The sequence below is a fragment of the Capra hircus genome, chromosome 8, assembly GCF_001704415.2.
Source record: "Capra hircus breed San Clemente chromosome 8, ASM170441v1, whole genome shotgun sequence".
NCBI lineage: Eukaryota > Metazoa > Chordata > Mammalia > Artiodactyla > Bovidae > Capra > Capra hircus.
The window spans coordinates 10245697-10261378 of NC_030815.1; the positions used below are offsets into that span (position 1 = coordinate 10245697).

General features: G+C 49.2%; 1 protein-coding gene across 3 annotated transcripts in view; it reads right to left on the minus strand.

Annotated features, from left to right (window-relative positions):
* PNOC (prepronociceptin) overlaps positions 1404–15682 on the minus strand; it is a 29453-nt gene continuing 15174 nt past the window's right edge. For 2 of the 3 annotated variants that reach the window (XM_005683550.3, XM_018051867.1), the window contains exons 3-4: positions 6632–7025; positions 1404–2074 (exon numbers count right to left, since the gene is read on the minus strand). In XM_005683550.3, coding sequence (XP_005683607.2) covers positions 1989–2074; positions 6632–7025 — 480 coding nt within the window. In that variant the 3' untranslated portion in view covers positions 1404–1988. Of the gene's footprint in view, positions 2075–6573; positions 7026–15682 lie in introns of all 3 variants that reach the window. The other variant, XM_018051866.1, reaches the window with a different exon arrangement.

Genomic DNA, 15682 nt, shown 5'->3' on the forward strand with positions numbered 1-15682 from the left:
CCTGCCAGGCTCCTCTGTCCATGGGGATTCTCTAGGCAAGAATACTAGAGTGGGTTCCGATGCCCTCCTTCAGAGGATCTTCCCAACCCAGGGATCAAACCCAGGTCCCCCACATTGCAGGCAGATTCTTTACCATCTGAGCCACCAGGGAAGCCCTCTGCTGCTGCTGCTGCTGCTAAGTCGCTTCAGTCGTGTCCAACTCTGTGCGACCCCATAGACGGCAGCCCACCAGGCTCCCCTGTACCTGGGATTCTCCAGGCAAGAACACTGGAGTGGGTTGCCGTTGCCTTCTCCGAGGGAAGCCCTCTAGCAAGGTGCTATTCCTCTTTTCCTCATAAAAGCAACCACTGTTCTTTGACTTTTTACATCAATGACTTCCTTGATTTAGGAAAATAACCGTTTTCTCCCTTGCTTGCATTGTTGACAATGGGGAGAAGCTCCTGGCTGTGGACCTGAATTTGTTGGGGGTGCCAGCAGGTGCCTAAGGAGAGAATGAGCCACCTTCTGCTTGTGCAGTGCGTGCTAACCCTGGGGAGTAACAGGGGCTGCCCCTCCCCACCCCCACCCCGTCAACCCATGGGTTTTGCGTCCTGTGATGGCCCACGAGGCTGGTTCAGAGCTGGCCTTGGTGGAAGGGGAGGTGGCACAGAAAGGTCTGGCTCGCCCTGGGAGGGGGTTCTAGGACCCCCTCACAGCACCCAGCAGGAGGTATGAAGCTGCTCAGGGAGGACCTAAGAACTAGATTACTGCCAAAGTCAATCTAGCTCAGCAGCCTGCGGGAGAGGTTGTCCTTGGCCTTTTCCCTCCCCTCGGTGTAGATCAGACGGCCCCTTTCTCCCCCTTCCCCTGTCCTTGCCCCACTTGGTCTCTCTAAAAAAGACTAAGAATCACTGTGGTTTTCCTTCCCACACCCTTCCTTTAAAAGGGTTTACTGCATTTGGGCCGGACATTGTCCATTTGCAGCTCTGGACCCTCCCAAGTCCACTTTTGTGGGTGCATCCGAGGACCTCCTAACTTTCTGGCTCCCAGTTGGGTCTGACCAACAGGAGACGCCAGGCTAGAGTTGGAAGGGAGAGAGTTGTTCAATCTCGCCGACGGTACTACCCTGCACAGTGAGTGGCTGTTTCCCTCCTGACCACTAGAGGGAGCTACAGTCCTCACTGGGTTCCAGTAATCCCTCACCTCACCAGGCGCCCCCTCCCCCTTTACCCTCCCTATTGATTTCCCACGGTTCCCTATCTATCTGTATAGATGACTGACCCACCTCAATCACTCCATTTGGGTGGATCAGAGGTTTCTTGGCTGAACTGATATTACCCATCTTAACATGTTTTGAGTTAATTTTGACCCCAGCCAGAGGGTCCCAAACCAGCAAATGCTACATCACCTGGGAATTGTTAAAGATGAAACTTTATAGTGAGTCAGAAACTGAGAGTGGGGTGCAACAGCCTGGCCCCTCCACCATTTTGCCCGCTGGGTCCAATCACAGCTCGGGGCTTTGGATCTGGGGACCCAGCACAGTTGGGGTGTTCCTGCTCGACACACTTCACATAAAACAGAGTCACATGCGTTTTGCCTCTGGCTCCCTGGAGAGGCAGCTCTGGAGTCTGCGCTCTCAGTTAAAGAAGCAGCCAACCCGTTTACTAACCATTTGCTCAGTAGAAGTTTAATGGAGAAATATCTGTTTAAAACAATCGGTCAAAAAGAACAGCTCTTTTACAAACAAGTTACGGCAGTGACGAGTCAAAACCCCAGGCTTGATTTCCTGTTCCTTGAACCCACCACCTCAAAGAAGGAAGAGGTGGGTGAGAAGGAGAGATGGGGCCGTTTAAATGTTAGCTGGAGGAATTACAAAAATACACTCTGATGTAGCAACAGGGTTGTCATGAAACATGCCATGGGTGGGGAGGGGCCAGGAGGAGTCAGGGAGGGAAAGACAACCAGATGGGGCAGGGCCCTGGGGTGGCGGCCTGGAGGCAAAGCTCGCCTCAGTGCCTTGGGGAGGGAGGCGTCCTGATGCCCAGCCGGCAGGTTTGGGGCTGGAGACATGCTGCTTTGGGGATCGCCCGGACACCTGGGGAGACATAAATTAAAATGACAAATTAATGGCAGATTAAAATGGCAAATCCGACAGTTCTTCTGACCCTTCAATTCGACTTTCCCTCGTGCCTGAGGAATAGAAAGGGGGCAAAGAAAAACTATCACCTGGGACTTCCCTGGTGGTCCAGAGGTTAAGATTTCATGCTCTAAATGCAGGTGTGCTGTGTGCTGTGCTTAGTCGCTGTCGTGTCCAACTCTGTGCAACCCCATGGACCGTAGCCCACCAGGCACCTCTGTCCTTGGAGATTCTCCAGGCAAGAATACTGGAGTGGGTTGCCATGCACTTCTCCAGGGCATCTTCCCAGCCCAGGAATCGAACCTGGGTCTCCCACATTGCAGGTGGATTCTTTACTCTCCAAGCCACCAGGGAAGCCCAAGAATACTGGAGTGGGTAATTTATCCCTTCTCCAGCAGATCTTCCCGACCCAGGAATTGAATAGGGGGTCTCCTGCCTTGCAGGCGGATTCTTCACCAGCTGAGCTACCAGGGAACCCCTAAAGGTACAGGGCCCAGGTTCAATCCCTGGTCAGGGAACTGAGATCCCACCTGTTGTACAGTGCGGCCAAGTAAATTATGTTAAAAAAAAAAAAGTTTTATAATCCACATAATTAGCCGCAAAAGCAGCAAGAAGGGGTCCTTGACTCCTACACACCTGTTTCCCTGGCCCATAATCTAGCGTCAGAACCAACAGAACAAAGGGGAAGCCTCCTGCCCAGAAACAGTTCTCTTATCCCTGGTATCAGTATTTGGAATCTCTGTGTAGGAATTCATTTCTTCAGGCTAAAAAGAGCCCTCATTTGTGGCTCTCTTATATTACAAGCGCTAACTTCACTGATTCCTCAGCAGGAAGGAATCTGCTCACTCTCCCCCATCTAGAAGGTCAAGGTCCGGGGCAGCGGAAGAGAGGAGGGGAGCATAGGGCCAGGAAAACGGACGCTAGGTATCAGGATCAGTCGCGTACTCTTCACAGGCCTCTCCAGGACTGGTCCTGCACCCCAATGTCCCTTTTTTTTTTTTTTTGTTCCATTTGTTATTTTTTTATTGGAGTGTCATTGCTTTCTTATGTTGTTAGTGTCTGCTGTAGAACAAAGTGAGTCGGCTATGAGCATACGTACATCTCCTCCTGAGCCTCTTTCCTTCCCATCTCGCCCCGTCCCACCCCTCAGTCGTCACAGGGCGCTGGGCTGAGCCCCCTGTGCCATACCGCAGCCGCCCACTAGCTGGCGTGACGGTATGTATAGTCAGTGCTGCTCTCTCGGTCCAGGCCACCTCTCGCCTCTCCCTGCTGTGCCCGCAAGTCCATTCCCTACAGTCTGTGTCTATTTCCACCCTGCAAATAGGTGCCTCTGTACCATTTTTCTAGATTCCATATATACCAGTGTCCAGGACATCATTACACTTTCTGAATAAGGGTTCTTTATCCCAAGAGTTTGCTTCCCCAGTGGCTCAGTGGTAAAGAACCTGCCTGCCAATGCAGGAGACACAGGAGACATGGGTCCTATCCCCTGGAGGAGGAAGTGGCAACCCACTCCAGTATTCTTGCCTGGGGAATCCCACGGATAGAGGAGCCTGGTGGGCTGCAGTCCATGAGGTCACAAAGAGTCGGACATGATTGAGCACACAGACACGTCCCATGTGTTGGGTGGCGCCGTTTCATCCAGCATTCTAAATATAGGTTGGTATTGGTTGTCTCAGGTGTCCAGAACAGCTCTGGCAATAGGAGTCCCCGAGCCGTGGAGAAATCTCAAGCATGTGTGGGGCTGGCTGGGGTGTGTACAGGCGAATAAAGACAGGCTTAAGGGACTCATAGATACACATCCACACTGGAACTCAGCAGCCATGAATGTGTGGAAAAAAGAATCAGCAAGATGGTCGCAGGAGGAGAGCAATCGATAATACCCAGATGAGCTGCTTAATATCACCAGCGTTTCCATCAAGAACTTTATATCTTGAGCAAAGCCACAGGCAGAAGCTGGTTATCCGTTATGTTCCAGTGCCTCTCAGTTGGAGGCTTAATAGAAAACTAGAAAAACCAATTGCCCAAATAGGGGCTCAAATAGTTTTTCTAAAAACTAAATTGATTCCTGCTAACATGACTGATTTGAAACTGTCTTTATAAGGTAAACGGTCGTAGTTCAGGCTTAGACGTGTCTTCAGGGTGCCTTGATGGTCCCTTTAAACAAGAATGTCCCTAAAGTTTAGGAGGAAGGTTCGGTGGGGGCACATATGTATACCTATGGCTGACTCATGTTGATGTGTGGCAGAAACCAACACAATATTGTAAAGCAATTATCCTCCAATTAAAAATTTAAAAAGAAGAATTTCTTTAAGATTTGGAAGAATTCAGCCCATGCCATTTCTGAAAGATTATTAGGTCCTGTGTAGATATGGCTTTGGAGAAATGAATGCTTATTAGGGATCCAAGAATATGACTTCAAACCCAGTGCAGGTTAATTCAGGGCCTTCAGAGATTAGTCATTCTGCTTAAATGAACACAGCAGCCTTTGGCTCGCCACTGAATACATATATCCATATTTGGCAATGGGCGTTTTGCAAACAAGCCAGCCTACCTGCAAAGTGTTATGTGGGCTGCCTTCCTGCTGCAGTGTGGGAGCTCAAGATTCACATGTGGATTAATATACATTGAAGGAAGATTATTAACAATCTGGCCACCTTTGACATACAGGAAGCAAAGTAAAGGAGCTCATGCACAAACTTTTTGCTTTTATGCCTCTGTGTCAGGCAAAAGCCCCCACTTGGGTGATAATGTCTGTGGAGTTTCAGACCAACTGAATAGTTCATTCTGTTCGGGGAAGCTTCTCTCTTTAAGGAGAGATATGAGATACCGCATGTGAGCCTATGCGCTCTGTCCTGTCTCTTTTCAACCTCATGAACTGCATGCAACCTGCCAGGCTCCTCTGTCCATGGGATTCTCCAGGCAAGAATACTGGAGTGGGTTGCCGTTTCCTCCTCCTGGGGATCTTCCCAACCCAGGGACTGAACCCATGTCTCCTGCATTGACAGGCAAATTCTTTACCACTGAGCCACCAAGGGAAGCTCAGATGAACTCCTGCAGATAATCATATTCCTACATATGAATTAAGGCACATATGCTTAATGATTGGAATTCTCTCAGGTTTTCAGAAAAGTTCATTGTGCTAGGTCCCTCTGCCACTCAAAGTTATGTATGGGTTAATGGGCTGAGGAAAGCCGAGTTTGTAATGACTGGGAAATAAGTTAGGATCTCTGATATTTAGGATCTGATCTGCATTGTAGGTACATGTATAAACAAGTGCCTGGGGGAGTAAGAACAGACAGGCAGGGAGATAGGAGGAAAGGCAAGCAACCAAAGAAACACAAAGCAGAAATGGCACCTGGGCACTTTCCTGGTGGTCCAGTGGTTAAGAATCTGCCTGCCAAGGAAGGGGACATGGGTTAACCCCTAGGACAGGAAGATCCCACATGCTGTGTGGCAACTCAGCCTGTACACAACTACTGAAGCTCTCACACCCTAGAACCTGTGCTCTGCAACAAAAGAAGCCGCCACAGGGAGAAGCCTGTGCGCTGCACTACAGAGTAGCCCTCAGTCGCCGCAACCAGAGAAAACCCGTGAGCAGCAACGAAGACTGTGCAGCCAAAAATAATAAATAAAAATTAAGACCAACCAACCAACCAACAAAAAACCGGACCTGGCACTAGGAAAGAGGCAAAAAGTGAGGAAAAATGATGATCCTTTAGTCCCTCTCCTAAAAGTGACTCAGGTCATTAGGGCCAGATTCTCAAAGCCTTGCTCAGGTGCCATCAGCTACAAAGCACCAGCCCACCAGCCCACCAGCCCAAAGTGATCAGGTGAACAAGTGATGTGTGGCAGAAAGACACACAGAAAGTGTCCTAACAAGAACTGGTCCTAACCAGAGCTCCTTGACTGGGGGAGAGTGGGAAAGTTGAAAGGTTGCCGTGGAAGCCAGTCACCTTGAGATAGCGGGAGGAGGGGTGGGGACAGCTAAGCCATCTTTGAAGGTGAAACAGCAACATCACAGACATAGATCAGACTCTGCAAATGGCTAAGTGCAGGTCCAGCTCTGGGTCCTTAAAGTCTCTGGGGAAAGGTGAGTGAATGGTTTCTATGGCAACCAGATAGGAGGCTTGGTCCACTTCATTGTCCCCCATAGTAACTAAGCTCCTGAAGGGCCATAGAGGAATTAGTTATCTTAACACACTACTATTATCCCCATGGTAACCCGTCTCTTCACCGCAGTGGTGAGCTGTTGGGAGTAATCCCAGGAAAATTTTTGCTCCCAGAAAGAAAAAAAGGCAGGCTGGAGCAGTCCTAGGAGCTGAATCCCTGAAGGAAGTGGTGTGGAGTATGTATATGTGTTTGGGTGCCAACATGTTTCCCCCCACCGGGGAGGAAGTTTAAGATGGGCTAGAGGACGTTTCTTCTTGCCCCCAGCTCATTGGGGCCCCACTCACTCATGGGTTGAAGTGGACGGTGCAGCCGGGAGGGGCTCCCCTTCCAGCTACGCATTACCATTCTGGTGCAGGGTGCGCCGGCGCTGGCTGGACTGCATGCTCAGGACCAGGTACTGCCGCATAAACTCACTGAACCGCTTCTGGTTAGCCAACTTCCGGGCCGACTTCCGGGCCCCGGTGAAGCCCCCGAACCGCTTCTGCAGCTGCTTCTGCTCCATATCCCCCACCTCCTCCAGGCCGGGCTCTGTCCTCTTCTGCCTTTGAAAGAGGCTCCTGACCCGGGGCATTCGCTTCAGATGCTGCATCTCAGAGGCTCTGGCCTGGTCCGGAGCAGCTGCCACGTGGTCTGGGTCAGCAGGGCTGAGCTGCCAGGAGCCCCTGGCCATGACCTTGGTGCATGGAGTCCAGAGAGGGCTGGTGAAGACCTTCTCTTCACACTCGAGGATGCACACCTGCCAAGAAAGAGGTTGGAGGAAAGAGAAAGACCAGGGACATCTGTTAGTCCAAGGCAATGAGGAGATCAAGTGCTTTTGCTGTCTACTTGAGGGCTTCCCAGATTGCTCAGTGGTGAAGAATCCGCCTGACAGTACAGGAGAAGCAGGAGGTGCGGGCTGGATCCCTGGATCAGGAAGGTTTCCTGGAGCAGGAAATGGCAACTGCTCCGGTATTCTTGCTGGGATAATCCCGTGGACAGAGGAGCCCGGCAGGCTGCAACCCATGGGGTGGCAGAGTCAGGACACAACTGAGCGGGCACGCATGGTCTATTTTGGTACCAATCAATGCAAGGGCCTCTGGAGCACCTCTTCACTACCATGGAGCCGCTTCACATACAGTTACTTAAGTTCCTAGAATTTCAGAGTTGGAAAGGAACAGAAAATGAACTGGCCCATCTCTGTCATTTCAGAAAGAAAGCTGGGGCTCGGAGAGGTGAGGTTAAGTTACCCAGGTGACCCAGCAAGTTAACAAGATGCACAAACAAGAGTTATAGTCTTTGTTGGGTTTTTGGAGCCAAACATAGCTCATCAGGATCATCCATAAAGAAACATTTTATTCTGTTCTCTTATCCGGCCTGGGAGAGGTCAGAGTGATTTAAGAAACTGGGGATGTTAAAGCATGTAGTCACGCAGTTAAATCTGCATGGTTATTCTAAGGTCACCTGGTAAAGATCAACCTCGGTGTGATTCGTTTCTCACCTTACATACATTCATCATCACTATCAGTGCATGAGTTATAGAAAATACGGGTCAAATAGAGAACAGACTTATGGTTGCCAAGGGTTAGGAGGGGGTGGAGGAAGGATGGACTGGGAGTTTAGGGTGAGTAGGTGCAAACTGTTACATACAGAATGAATGGACAGCACGGTCCTACTGTATAGCACAGAGATCTAAATTCAATGTCCTAGGATAAACCACAATGGAAAAGAATATAAAAAATTTGCATATATAATAACCGAGTCACTTTGCTGTACAGCAGAAATTAATACAACATTGTAAATCAACTATACGCCAGTAAAAATGTAGAAAAGGGGGGTTAAGACCCTTTGGGATATAGACAGGTTGGTAATCTGGGACTGTCTGACACAATTCAGTGGACCTGCCAGCTCTCTAGGAACCCCTGCAGCTTCCGTCTCTCCTGGCATCTCCCACCTCTCGTCTAGACCACCAGCCTGACCATGATGTTCCTGTACCTTCCTGACTGGCCCTGGCCTTAACCCTTCCCTCCCACATTCCTGTCTGATTGGAATCTCCTGGAAGCCTCTGCCTCCAAGTTTCTTTCCTATTGTTTTGGCTCCAGGCTTCCTGGATGACTCAGGTGGTAAAGAATCCACCTGTAAAGCAGGAACCACAGGAGACACAGCTTCAATCCCTGGTTTAGGAAGATTCCCTGGAGAAGGAAATGGGAACCTGCTCCAGTATTCTTGCCTGGAAAATCCCGTGGACAGAGGAGTCTGGTGGGCTACAGTCTGTGGGGCTGCAAAGAGTTGGAAATGACTGAGCGCCCAAGCACACTTCACCCCGAACACTCCTCTCTGTGTTTTTGGGGTCAGATGAAAACCCCACTTCAGCCTGACTTTGACATCATGGTGAGCAGGAAGCTGCAGAGCCCTTCATCAAAACTCGGAGTCTTTTTTTTAACTGAATTTTTAATTTTTTTGGCTGCACCATGAAGCATGTGGGATCTTAGTTCCTGGACCAGGGATCAAACCTGCACCCACTGCATTGGAAGCTTGGAGTCTTAACCACTGGATTACCAAGAGAGCCCCAAGCCAAGGGGTCCGTGCCTGGCTTACAGGGCGTCAGGAGTTACTGCTCTGGTTGGACAGGTGCAGGATGTAAGATGTGTGTGTGCCCCATCGGGGCTCTCTGGGGAGCACACACTCCCACCCGGGTGTTCAGAGTGGCACACATGCCTCTATAGGCAAGGTTTCCAACGTGATCTCCAACCAAGTAGTAAGATACGCATGCACCTTAAATCACAGACTTCACCAGCTGTTCCACCAAATCATCAAAACCTGTCCTTCAGTCTGACTTCTCCCGCTTGCCTTTACTATTCTGACCCTGCCCTCCTTTTGTTGCTGCCAAACTTCTCCAAGATGTGGTCACGCCCATGCCTCCACTTCAGCATTTTCCACTTTCTCTTCCTGGCTTCTGTGTGAGGGATCAAATCTCCATCTTTGGCGGGCAGGGGATGGGACACACAGCGCAGCCTGTGGGATCTCAGTTCCCCAACCAGGGCCTAAACCCATGTCACAGCAGTGAAAGCCCGGAATCCTACCAGTGGACTACCACGTATTGTTGTTGTTTAGTTACCAAGTTTCGTCCAACTCTTTTGAGACCCCACAGACTGTAGTCCAGCAGGCTCCTCTCCGTCCGTGGGATTGCCCAAGCAAGAAGACTGTAGTGAGTTGCCTTTTCCTCCTCCAGGGGATCTTCCCGACTCCGGGATAGAACCCAAGTCTCCTACATTTTCAGGCGGATTCTTTACCGCTGAGCCACCTGAGAACTCCTAAATCTCCATCTTATTAAAGAAGTCACGTCAGGTGTTTGTTACTAGCTGCTGCTGCTGCTGCTAAGTCCTGTCAGTCATGTCCAACTCTGTGTGACCCCATAGACGGTGACTTTAATTCTCATCTGATATACTTTTTCAGTATGAGTGAAACAGGTTTGAATGAAGCATATATATCAGTACTTCTCTCCTACTTTTTCCCACCTCAAGTCTTTTTGCTCTCTCTCTGAACGTCACCTTATTCCCCAGCTGGTTCAGGTTCAGACCCCTGGAGCACGCCCCTTCTCGGACCCCGTTTCTCCATCTGGTCAGCATGTGAGTCTGCTGTCTCCTTTCCACCCTCTGCCTGACTTCCTCTTGGGGGTGCTGTGAAGCAAGGAGAACAGGTGACCCCTATCCAAAAGCTCCAAACTCCCTGATGGATTTTGGGGAGAAGTTTTTATAGGCAAGGTTTGGGGTAAAGGCTGCAGGGTGTGTGACTTTGTTCTGAATGGCTGGTGGTAACAGATGTTCCAGGAATCTTGTACTCATCCTGAAGTCACCATCATCCACCTGGGTGGGGGCCTTAGGTCCCACAGAAAAATTCAAAGGTCGTCGTCATTCCATTGATAGTCGTGTCTGACTCTGCGACCCACAGATCGCAGCACACCAGGCTTCCCTGTCCTTCACCACCTCCCGGAGTTTTCTCAAACTCATGTCCACTGAGTCGGTGCCACTATCCAGTCATCTCATCCTCCATCGTCCCCTTCTTTTCCTGCCTCCAACTTTCCCAGCATCCGGGTCTTTTCTAATGAGTCAGCTCTTTGAACTCAAAGGTATTGTTATGTATATTCCTTGAGGCGGAACCAAGAATGGCTGCACTGTTGCTTGACTGCCCCTCCCTGCTCTTGGCATCCCCTGCCTTCCCTGATTAGCAACTTCCCTTTGGAACTCAGGGCAGGTTCAGGAGACTGAACGAAACCTATTTCCTACAAACAAGAATTGGGGGCCACAGAAAGGACTTGTACCCAGGAAGACCCCCAGGGTCCTGCTCCATTTCACAAGGACACTGGCAAACAACCTATAATGGATAGGACAGCCCACCCCAACAAATAATTATCCAGCTTAATACATCCACAGAGTCTGAGAAACTCTACTCTACAGAGTCAGGGAGGAAGCAGAAAGCATGGGTAACACCGGGAAAGCCAGAAGCAGTGAAATAGAAGGGAAGTGGGAAGGATAAAACCTCTGATCACATGACATAGCCCTAGAAGATACGACATAAACTGGTGAGAACCGGCTAGATACAAGATGGTGGAAGATTCAACTTCCAGTGAACCTTGAGCCTCGTCATATGCTCACTGTGATATTAGCATCTAAATGACACACCTACAGGCACCATGAAAGTTCAGAGGCTGATCATAAAAGGTCAAAAAGTGGGTGCTGGCCCAATTCCAGAAAATCTCTACCCCTTTTCCAAAATAGCTGGAATAATTCTCGTACTCATTAGCCCATGAAATCACCCAGCCCATAAAAACTAACCACCCCATGTTTTGGGGCCTCTTGCCTTCTGAGATGGACCACACTCTGTCTGTGAAATGTATTTCTTCCAGGGCCATTCTCTCCTTTTGAGACAGACTGCATTCTGTCTATGGAATGTGTATCTCTAAATAAATCCGCTTGTTACCTATCACTTTGTCTCTTACTGAGTTCTTTCTGCAAGGAGACATAAAGAATCTAAGCTTCATTAAGTCCTGAGACCAGGTGTGCAATCTCAATGAAAAGACAGTGGATTCAGGGGCTTTCCTGGTGGTCCAGTGGTTAAGACTCTGCACTCCCGATGCAGGGCACTTGGGTTCCATCCCTGGTCAGGAAATTAGATCCCTCATCCTGCTTCTAAGGGCATCAAAAGTGGCTCCTTGGTAAAGAATCTGCCTGCCAATGGAGGAGGCACAGGAAACGTGGGTATTGATCCCTCTGTCAGGAAGATCCCCTGGAAGAGGAAATGGCAACCCACTCCAGTATTCTTGCCTAGAGAATCCCATGACTGAAGAGCCTGGAGGGCTACAGTCCATGGGGCCAAAAAGAGTCAGACTCGATTGAGTAACTGAGCACACACTCACTCCCACATGCCACGATGAAAATCTAGCAGGTGAGAAGGAAAACTCCAGTGTGCTGCCACTAAGACCTGGAGCAGTCACATAAAAAAAAAAGGAGTGGGTTCAAGTTCCATCCTGGGGTTTTGCTGGGTTCAAGTCCCAGCCTGACTTGTGTGGTCATAAGCGTAGACTTGTAGGACTCAAAAGGACTTTTGAACACACTTGGTTCAGCCCTCACATGGATAGGATCCTCAAAGTGCTTGTTGCCTTGTTCTGCTCTGTCCATTTACAGGAACAGGTGGAAACTGTTAAGCCTAGAGTCTCTCAGATCTTCTGCAAGCCCCTGGGTTTCTAAGCCCAGATGGTAATTATATTGCATGTCAATCAGAGAAAATGAAATTCTATGATCAAACCAGATGTATAGCCCTTCCTGAGACTCAACATACTGTTAGATGATTAGGTACTAAAAAACGGATCTTGATTCTTGATTTAGGAGAAGGTTTTGGGGCAAAAAAATGAGGAATCCAAATTGACGGCAACATTTGTAGCACCAGATGGGCATATGAGCTTCCTGACTACACTCTCTGGTCTGAGGGACTCACCAGCCTATTTGCAGAGATGGGTTAATGGCCCATTAAGTGAGCTGGACACATTTTCACAGCCCACTCTGATGACATTGCTGTATTCAGACACAGCATGGAGGAGTATCTGGAAAGTCCCAGATTGGTGCCAAATTGATCTGTGAAGCTGGGCTTTGCATGGGGGAGGGAAGTCAATGAGCAAAGGGTCATCTGAATGTCTAGGATCAAAGATTAGTGAGCCCAATGGAAGGAAAATAAACAACTCATTCAGACTGTCATGTTTCTGCCTCTAAGGAATCCAGCCACTTCTGACCAAGAGACATTTGGGACCTATTTGCTTTGGGAGGGTCTGCCAGTATATCAGAGGGCCAACGCTAGTGGGCCAGCAGATGCATAGTACAAAAGAAAAACGTATTAGGAACTCCTACGGCAAGTCAACTACTAAGATTTTCTGTGTAATGAAGACAGAAACTACCAGGAGTAGTAACTCTTCTGCTGTTAATAGAGTTTTAGGGAATTTAAATAAGTTTCCCTAGACCTTTCTTGGCTTCCCTGATGGCTCAGGGGTAAAGAATCTGCCTGCCAATGCAGGAGATACGGGTTTGGTCCCTGGGTTGGGAAGATCCCCTGGAGAAGGAAATGGCAACCCACTCCAGTGTTCTTGCCTGGGAAATCTCATGGACAGAGGAGCCTGGTGGGCTACAGTCTGTGAGGTCGCAAAGAGTTGGACATGACTGAGTGACTAAACTTCTACAGCAACAAGACAGACCTTTCTTGGGAGTTACCTTCTTCCTGGTCACTAAAATAACTCGGTGAATCTAGTTTTTTCCTTTGTAAGCTGGTAGGGTAAGTATCATTCTCAATTAGCTGACAGCCCAGGACTTTCCAATCATTTGGCTTGTGTGCTAGTCATTTACTGACCAATATGATGGTCTAACAAAAGGCAGGCATGCTTGGACCATGGCCCTGGAGTGAGAACAAATGAAAGTCCTGATGAAGCCAAGGGTCCGGAAGGTCCTGGGAATAGGTTAGGATTCCATCATTGGTGGAAGCATTGGGGTGGGGGCGGATAGTGACCCTTGCCTAAATATCTGAGTCCCCCCATCTTTCACAGAGGGGACATAGTCAAGGGTTGCAAGAGTTGGAAATGAGATGTGGTTGCCTCAATTCTAGGCATTTCATAAAACTTAAAAAAAATAGGTTAAAAGTGAATACAAGCTAGAAACACCCAGGCAACCAGGTCCTCTGGGGGTCAGCAGGCGCTTGCAGAGGTCGTCCATCACTCTGAAGCAGGAACTGGCCATTTTCTTACAGTGTTTTCCAGACCCCAGAGATTTAAGATGCTATGGAGAAATAGAAACAAGCTCCAAATTCCTTCCTGGCTTTGAAAGACACCTGTGTAAAACCTCTACAGCGTCTGCACCCATTAGGAGACTAAAAGGTCTTGCAGTGTTACAATTTCCCCGTGCCTGCATGCTAAGTCGTTTCAGCCGTGTCCACCTCTTTGTGACTCCATGGACTGTAGCCCATCAGGCTCCTCTGTCCATGGGATTCTCTCGGCAAGAATATTGGAGGGGGTTGCCGTTTCCTCCTCCAGGGAATATTCCAAACCCAGGGTTTGAACCTGTCTGTACCTTTTCCATCTCCTGCACAGGCAGGCAGGTTCCCGCTAGCACCCCCTGGGAAGCCCTCCAGTTTTCCTGGCACCTGTTTACTGAGTACTGCCCTGTTCCACACTGAACTGTGCGCTGGCGAGGCCCAGACTAACCGGCAAAGAAAGCGCCTCAGAGATAGCCCAGCAGGTGCAAGTACTTGCCAGAGAACAATGGTGCTAGGGGCTGGCTCAACTGGGGACTGGTGGAGAATCAGCAAAGCATCCTCTCCTAAGAGTAGTATTGAAGGGTTTATTGGCTGGGGGAGGAGTCGGAGGTATGAGCAAGATGGCAGGACAGGTTCTTGGAGCTGTGGGGAGGGAAGGGAAGCATGCGTTTCCCAGGAACTATGAACCCAGGAAAGAGGAGGCAAAAAGTGTACCTGCTGCCTAGGAAAGCAGACGCTGGGAAGGGGAAAGGACATGGAGGTAAGAACAGGGAATCTTGGCTATCACTTGTGTTTGGGGAGGGCAGGAAGAGAAACGGGGCTCTAACAGGCAGAAAAGGAAGAGTCAGAATGGAGAAGAGAGCGGGGTTCACCAGAGAGGACGAGGAGGGGAAGCCTGCACATTGGCGAAGGTTTCTGTGGTTAGGAACCGCTGACGACCTTGGAGATTGGCTAAGGAGTTAAGGCAGGCTTCCCAGGTGGGGCAGTGCTAAAGAACCTGCCTGCAGTGCAGGAGACACGGGTTCAAGTCACGGGGTAGAGGAGGTCCCCTGGAGAAGGAAATGGCAACCCACACCAGTATTCTTGTCTGGAGAATCCCATGGACAGAGGAGCCTGGCGAGCTACAGTCCATGTGGGCAGATACTACTGAGCAACTGAGCTCGAGCACAGCAAAGGGGCGAGGCAACCGTGAGGGGTCCAAGTTGCAAAAACAGGACCTCTTCCAAAAACAGGACCACAAAGGGAAGGAAAGAGCAAGTGGGAGATGGGAAAAAAGAATTTCCAGCAGGAAAATCAGTGGTACACAGGAAGGGGGAGAAGAAGGAGCAGAAGCAGATTCTGAGATGACATTAAGGAGGCTGGAGGGAACCTGCCCCTGGTAGCTTCTGTCATCTCACAACTGGCACCCAGGGTCAAGGTGTCCCGGGAGCCAGAGCATCACAGTGCTTCACAGTCAGGCATGATGTTTGCTCTCGACAAGTTACCTAAATCTGTGAATGCTTTACTTTGTAAACAAAACAAAACAAAACAAAACACTAATGCAGACTCAGTGTTATCCTTACAGTTGAGCTCCAAATACTTTTTTTTCTATTGTAAAATCCAAATACCATCAAATTTATACTGAAACCATTTTTAAGCATACAGCTCAGCGGCATTAAGTACATTCACTTTGTTGGGTTACCATCAACCCTTGCCCCCATCTCTAGAAATTTTTCATTCTCCCAAACTGAAACTTGGCATTTATTAAACACTAGCTCCCATCTCCCTGTGTCCCCAGCTCTTGGCAGCCCCATTCTACTTTCTGTCTCTGAATCTGACTGTTCTTGGAACTGCAGGTAAGTGCAATCCTACAGTATCTGTTGTTTTGTGACAGCATACATCTTCAGGGCTCATCCAGGATGTAGCCTGTATCACAGTTCCCTTCCTTTTTAAAAGCTGCATAATATTCCGTTGACCGCCTCGACCATGTTTGGTTTATCCATTCATCTCTCGTTGGTCACTTGAGTCTTTTCTACCTTTTGGCTATCGTGAGTAGTGCTGCCATAAACATGGGTGTACACAGGTCCTCATGCTTTTTTGGAGTGGGAGATATAGGGTTGCAGTTAAAGCTTGTGATTCAGGAAT